At 41.5% G+C, this 7,790-nt stretch overlaps 1 protein-coding gene across 1 annotated transcript; it reads left to right on the plus strand.

Annotated features, from left to right (window-relative positions):
• Nucleotides 1-3,242: 3,242 nt before the first annotated feature.
• LOC118852444 (olfactory receptor 9-like) lies at nt 3,243-4,172 on the plus strand. Its single transcript, XM_036762191.1, has one exon. The coding sequence runs from the start codon at nt 3,243-3,245 to the stop codon at nt 4,170-4,172; it is 930 nt and encodes a 309-aa protein (XP_036618086.1).
• The last annotated feature ends 3,618 nt before the right edge of the window (nt 4,173-7,790 follow it).

A 7,790-nucleotide genomic window follows, 5' to 3' on the forward strand; every position in this document is an offset into this window, starting at 1 on the left:
GAGAGAGAGAGAGAGAGAGAGAGAGAGAGAGAGAGAGAGAGAGAGAGGGAGAGGGCGCAGGGTGAGTAGAAGATGAAGGGATGATATCTAAAAGAAATAAAATCAAATTAAGGGATGAGAGAAGAATATATTGAGAGAGGGAGAAAGGGAGAGACAGAATGGGGTAAATTATCTCGCATAAAAGTGGCAAGAAAAAGCAGTTCTGTAGGAAGGGAAGAGAAGGCAGGTGAGGGGGAATGAGTGAATCTTGCTCTCATCAGATTTGTCCTGAGGAGGGAATACCATACACACTCAATTGGGTATCTTACCCCACAGGAAAGAAGGAGGAAGAAGATAAAAAAGGGGAGATGATAGAAGGGAGGGCAGATGGGGGAGGAGGTAATCAAAAACAAACACTTTTGAAAAGGGACAGGGTCAAGGGAGAAAATTCAATAAAGGGAGATAGGTTAGGAAGGAGCAAAATATAGTTAATCTTTCACAACATGAGTATTGTGGAAGGGTTTTACATAATGATATGTATGTGGCCTATGTTGAATTGCTTGACTTCTTAGGGAGGGTGGGTGGGAAGGGAAGAGGGGAGAGAATTTAGAACTCAAAGTTTTAAAAACAGGTGTTCAAAAACAAAAAAAAGAGTTTTTGCATGCAACTAGAAAATAAGATACACAAGCAATGAGGCGTAGAAATTTATCTTGCCCTACAAGAAAGGAAGGGAAAAGGGGTTGGGAGGGTAGTGGGGTAACAGAAGGGAGGGCTGACTGGGGAACAGGGCAACCAGAATATTTGCCATCTTGGAGTGGGGGGGAGGGTAGAAATGGGGCAAAAATTTGTAATTCAAACTCCTGTGGAAATCAATGCTGAAAACTAAATATATTAAATTAAATAAACTAAAAAAACTTTTCAATTTAACATAAACAAAATTATCCATTTTGCTTTTTGTAATACTTTCTATGTTTTGTTGGGTCATGAATTCTTCCCTTTCCCATTTGACTTCCCTTTCCTATGAAAGGTAAACTATCCCTTGTGCTCCCAAATTCCTCATAGTATCAGCCTTTATTCCTAAATCATGAACCCATTTTGACTTTATTTTTGTATACAGTATAGTATATTGGTCTACGCTCAGTTTCTGCCATATTATTTTTCAATTTTCCCAGCAGTTTTTGTGAAATAATGAATTATTAACCCAGAAGCTGTTTTCTTTGGGTTTATCAAAGAGTAGGTTGCACTGTGTCTGGTGTACATAACCTAATCCACTGATCCACCACACTGTTTCTTAGCCAGTAGCAAGTAGTTTTGATGACTGCAGCTTTACAATACAGTTTAATATCTGGTATGGCTAGGCCACCTTCCCTAGCATTTCTTTTCATTAATTCCCTTGATATTCTGGACCTTTTGTTCTTCCATGTGAATTCTGTTATTATTTTATCAAGCTCTGTACAATAATTTTTTGGAAGTTTGACTGGTATGGCACTGAATAAGTAAATTAATTGCAGCTAAATTGTCATTTTTACTATATTAGTTTGGCCTAACCATGAGCAACTGATGTTTTTCCATTTCTTTATATCTGACTTTATTTGTGTGAAGTGTTTTGTAATTGTGTTCTGGGTTTGTCTTGGCGGGTAGACCCCCAAATATTTTATAGTGTCTCTAGTAACTTCAAAAGTAACTTCTCTTTCTATATCTTGTTGTTGGGCTTTGTTAGTAATGTATAGGAATGCTGAGGATTTATGTGGGTTTTTTATATCCTGCAACTTTGCTAAAGTTATTTATTATTTCAAGTAACTTTTTAGTTGTTACTCTCAGGTTCTCTAAGTAAATCATCATGTCATCTGCAAAGAGCGATAGCTTAGTTTCTTCTTTGCCTATTCTAATTTCTTCAATTTCTTTTTCTTCTCTTATTGCTAAAGCTAACATATCTAGTACCAAATTGAATAATAGGGGAGATAATGGACATCCCTGTTTCACCCCGATCTTATTGGGAATGCATCTAGCTTATCCCCATTGCATATAATGCTTGCTGATGGTTTTAGGTTCATTCAGTTTCACATTCTTAAGAGCAACGTGGAGTTGTAGCTTCCTCCCTTCGCATCAAGAGAGGAAGGCTTGCTTGTCAATAAAATTCTGGCTTCTTCAGTCTGTGTTAACTGCCTAAAGGCTGAGGGGAGGGAAACTAGGTGATTTCCATGTTGGCCAGCAGGCATGTATCTTGAGAATCCACATCTCCTTAGCACCCTGCAAAACATCTACCTTAGACTCCCTGGGTAACATTGGGTGTGTATTTGTCTTTATCTGGCCCTCAGTTTCTCCATAGGCTTGAGATATCCTCTCCACCTCTAATCATTTTGGTGGAATTGGGGTGGCAGTGATGAGACTGAGGTATCTCCTGACCCACATTTCTGTACCTACATTACATAGAGCTCAGGGAGCAGAAGGAGCAGGGTAGCTATTGTTTACTTCTCCTTAGTAAGGTCATGCCCTAATGACAAAGCTTCCCTTCTCACTTTCTTCTTACTTCTAGATTACAGTCTGATATCCCCTTTTCCTGCTTCCCGTTCTGGGGATCAAGGGTCCCCGTGGGCTTTGCTTCAGGGACAGTAAACCAGAGAACCACATGGGAATGGCTGCTTGCAGCTGTTAGGTCTAATAGGGGCTCTGGGAGGGACACCCATGGGTGAAGTGGATCATATCTGAAGGTTAAAGTTTCCCCCCTTCTTTGTATTTTTCTTCTATGTTTCACTCTCTCTGCCTCTAAGTGTTCCTCTGCTCTCTCCGTTCTCTCCGTTCTCTCCGTTCTCTCTCTCTCTCTCTCTCTCTCTCTCTCTCTCTCTCTCTCTGTCATTGTCTCCTTTTCCTTACTCTTTGTCCTCCCCCCATACTATTTCTCTATGCCTGCCCGTATCTGCCACATTGCCAGTTACCTTTAATACTCAAAGACTGAGGTTTCTGTCCATAGAACTGAGGGCTTTGTGAGGTAGAGGAGACCACAGTGATGTTATATACAGCAACTTGCTTCCTGGCTAGCTCCCATTTTACTTCTTGTAATTAAAAAAAATTTATTTATGTTACAGTTTTCTCAGAAAGGACATTGTAATATCCCACTAGCCATCCATCACGATGTCCACACATGGGAAGTTCTTGTCTTGTCTAGCCTGGATCATAATGTAGCAGTCTGTCTACTTCTTTCTCTTCATTGGGACTATTAATAACTCTCCCTTGGTCCTGTCCCCAGATGCAGATTTAGGGACATGGATGATGCTAATGGAACAGCAGTGACAGAATTTATTTTGTTGGGATTTTCATATTTGGGGGCCTACCAGAGTGCCCTCTTTTGGGGAGTGCTCTTTGTTTACTTGGTCACTTTGCTGGGCAACTCTCTGATCATCACCCTTACCCTGCTGGACCCAGCCCTGAGCACTCCCATGTACTTCTTCCTTCGACATCTCTCTACAATAGAGATCCTCTATACTACGACTATTGTGCCTAGGATGCTGACTGATCTCCTCTTCTCACATCCTGCCATGTCTCCTGCCAGCTGCTTCAGCCAGATGTATTTCTTTGCCCTCTTTGGCATTGCTGAATGCTGCCTGCTCACTGCCATGGCTTATGACCGTTATGCTGCCATTTGCCAGCCCCTGCATTATGCCATGCTGATGAACCGGCATGTATGTGTGGGTATGGTGGGTGCTTCCTATCTAATGGGCATCATCACAGGCACCATGCACTCCATATTCATCTTTACCTTGCCCTTTCATGGAACTAAAATTGTTCACCATTTTCTATGTGACATTTTGCCTGTTTTGGGAGTGGCAAGTGGAGACACATTTTCAGGCATGGTTGTCGATCTTATTGTCACCCTACTCTTTATCATGACTCCCTTTGCACTGATAGTGTTTTCCTATGTTCGCATCCTCATTACCATCCTTGGGGTATCCTCTGCTCAGGGGCGCCAAAAAGTCTTCTCTACTTGCTCTTCCCATCTACTGGTTGTCACACTCTTCTTTGGAACTGCAATTCTTGCCTACATGAGACCTGGAGCCAATGTTACTCAGGACATGGACCAAATCCTCTCCCTTTTCTACACAGTTTTAACTCCCATGCTCAACCCTTTTATCTATACCCTGAGGAACAAGGAGGTGATAGGAGCTCTGAGGCGCAAGGTAACAGAACACCTTTGAAGTTCTTGTCTGGTCCAGTGGTTTGCTTGGCTTCCTTTTTGGTGAGTTGAGAGTTGCTTCCTGTTTTTTGTTTTTTTCTTTAAACTAAATTTTATATTTATAGCTACAAAACATTTATTTGTTCTTCCACTCTCCAATCCTGATCTAGTCTTCTACTAATGGAAAAGCAAAACCTTTGTTGCAATCTATATAGTCAAAGAAAAGAAATTCCTATATTGGCATTTCCCAAAAGTGAGTGTTCTTCATCCTCATGACCTGACCTTTGTAAAATGGGGGAAAGGGCTGAACTCCCGGATCTTTTGCGTAGTAGGGAGATTCCTGGAGGATGATGGTTGAGATGGGCCTGGTGTTTCAGAAGGAAATCCTTCCTTTTCTCAAAGTCCCAGGAATTTCTGTCAGTTTTCACCTAAGACTCTGATGTGGTAGCTATTTTCAGGTTTATGCTTCAAGTGGAGGCTGGGTGATGACTTTTGGAGGACTATTCAGGTATGGGTTGGACTAGATGGACTAAGAAGCCAGAGTCTGAGGGACATAAACATGTATATTGAAGTGTCCAAGTAGAAGGACAGCGTTTGGGGTGGAGAAGAGACTGAGTTGGATACTTCCCTCCTTAAGGTTACTTTTGACACTGAGATTCTGTGATTTGGATTCTGTGATATTATTGGGGGTGTTGATTATATAAATGTCTTCTGAGTCTAGTGCTGCAGTTTGAGAGGGATTCACATGGATTAAGGGGCAGAGATATGAATGATTGAGCGTGAGTATGATATGCCAGCTTTGGCACACGTCAGATGTGAGGGCTTGGATCCCCTCTCTGTACTAGAACCTTGAAATGGAGCCCTCCTCTTCCTCTGTGGTAAGGCATTCCATTGCTATGTTCAGTGCCAGTAAGTACTTTGGTGGTCAGAACTATCAGAGAATAAGCTCCATAAAAGTTTATCAAATTGAAGGAGTATTCAGATCAGTTTATCAGGCGTTCGTTAAGTACTTACTATGTTTAAGATATTGTGCAGTTTGCTGAGGACACAGAGACACAAATGTAACAAATCCTCCTTTACGGAAGTTAGATTTTGCTGGAGGAGATGCAGAATTTGTCTTGACCTAAATTAGCAGGTAAGTTTTACTGAGATTGTTCTTGTTTATGGCTGCTTCTGCCCACCTCCTCTGATTTCCATCATCACTATGAAATGAATATTCCGTGCCCATATCTGTCTTTTTGGAATCATTAACTCCATGGGGTTCTGATTCCTACTCTGAACTTGAATGGATCTACAGCCTGTGTCTAGCTCCCTTGTGTCTGGGATCAGCAGATCTGACCTAAACTCCATCTCTAACTCACTTTACCCTGTTGAGATCCTGGTGCTTCTTATTTTCTGACCCTTCACATCATTTGTTAGGCTCATTTCTTTTTGGAAGCTATTGGGGTTGAGTGACTTGCCCAGCTAGTAAGCTTCTGAGGCTGGATTTGAACTGAGGTCTTCCTGACTCCAGGGCCTGTACTGCATGCAGTGTGCCATGTAGCTGACTTTAGCTATCTAGCTAGCTGCCCCCAGCCACAGGTTTGATCATATCACTCCTCTGTTTAAGAACTTTTAGTGACTCCCTTCTTTTTCTAGGACAAAATATAAACTCCTTTGTTTGGTATTTAAAGCCATTCACAATCTGGCTCCAATCTATTTTTCTAGAGTAAATAAACATTGCTCCTACCATGGATTCTATGTTCCGGCCAAACAGGTCTATTTGCTGTTCTCCAAACGTGATAGTATGGGCCCTACCTTTCAGCTCCTTTACCGGCTGTTTCCTACGTCGGGAGCGTACTTCTTCATTACTTCTGTATCTTGGAATCCTTAGCTCTCTACCAGGATCATCTTTAGTTTAATGGTGTCCTACGTGAAATCTTTACCAATCTCTCCACACCCCAGTCATTTATACTGTCCCCCTGAAATTACTTTCTATGTACATTTTATTTCCTTATCTGTTTTACCTCAGAAGAATGTAAGATCCTTAAAGATAGATACTGTTTCACTTTAGTTTTTATATGTCTAATTCTTATCGCATTTGCTGGCACATAGTAGCACTAAATAGATACTCAATTTAATGACATTTTTTTTACTTTTGATGATTGTGCTATGTCTCCCGCCTTGATCCTTGACTTAGGATGCATTTGATCTGATGTCCAGAGGGGACCAAGTACAACTCTGTCTCTTCTAGTATGGCTGGATCTTGTTGAAGGTGAACTGGGAACACGTAGTTCCAGTTGTTAGTATACGTGAATAGTCATTAATCACAGAGCCAGAGAAGGCAACCAGATGACTAGAGTGATACTGCCCATGTGTACAAGCACTGGGCAGCCTTTTTCACACTATTAGGGTCAATGAAATACATTTTTTGATGTCAATGACTGTTTGGCCTATTTATTGTAGAGGGAAGGGTATGAGCATTTTCCAAGCATCGAGCATGTGCTAGGTCCTTTCCAGATATTATCTGGAGGAATGCGGAATTGTGAATAGTTCTCAAGGCTGAGAAAGGAGATCACATGGAAGACAAGGACCCTTAGTCATTTCTCTCTGCTTTGGATTGAGTACTGTGAGTGTAGAAGGAGGCAGGAGGCTAAAATCAAGGAAGAGTTTATGATAAGAAGGTTAGTTCCCTCCACAAGTTGACTGCAACTCACCTTTCCAGGCTTCTTACTCATTTTTCCTGCCACCATGTTCCAGTTAAAGGCTGTTCAATCTCCTGTCTTTGTCTTTTCTCAGGATGTGCTCCCATGTTGGAATGCACTTTGTTCTCATCTTCATCTTTTAGAATTCCTAGTTTCCTTCAAAACTCAGTTGAAGTCCCATTTCCTATATAATTTATTTCCTGATCTTTCCAGCTGCTAGTGCCTTGGTCCACCACATTAACTTGTATTTATTTAGTATATGCATGTATTCTCTCACCCTATTGAAATATAATGTCCTTATTCACAGGGATTGTGTCATTTTTTGTTTTTGTCTCCCCAGCATCTGCCACAATGGCATGTAGTAAGTCCTTAATAATTTATTGTTATTCCAGATGAAGGCAGCTCTGTGAAAGCTGTAGAACTCTCCCATCTTTATTCCAATGATGATATAACAAGAGCACCACATGAAGCAATAACCCCAAATCCAAAGTGATCCTGCAATAAGCTGATTCATCCAGTCCAGGTTTAAACAGAAAGATGAGCAGAAGCTAAGAGCCCTGGAAGAGGAAACAGTCCAAAAGTTCTCAGCTCAAGGAGATCTCAGAAGCTCTCTGACTGGGAAAACTCCAGCAGTAGAGTGAATCAGTAGTATGAACAGAGTTGTGTCCAGAGGACACAGAAGAAGCTGGATCCTGACCTTGGAAACCTCAGAGGGGAGAGAAGACAGCCCAGAGCCTGATTAGGGACAGCCACCCACAGAGGTTTGACTTGATAGTAGGACTGAAAGAGGAAGGGGCCTACGGAGGTGATTTAAAAAAAAGGAAGGAAAGGAAAATATATTAGGGATAAAATGAGGAGAAAGTAGAGGGAACTTTACTATCTCACATAACTGGGGATGTTGATGAAGAGTCTATAAATATGGATGAAGGGATGGGGGAATGGATGACATGAACCTC

This window comes from Trichosurus vulpecula, chromosome 5 (assembly GCF_011100635.1).
Source record: "Trichosurus vulpecula isolate mTriVul1 chromosome 5, mTriVul1.pri, whole genome shotgun sequence".
Classification (NCBI taxonomy): Eukaryota; Metazoa; Chordata; class Mammalia; order Diprotodontia; family Phalangeridae; genus Trichosurus; species Trichosurus vulpecula.

What these genes read in the sequence shown, in the direction of transcription:
- LOC118852444 (XM_036762191.1), top strand. Translation starts at nt 3,243, where the DNA reads ATGGATGATGCTAATGGAACAGCAGTGACAGAATTTATTTTGTTGGGA.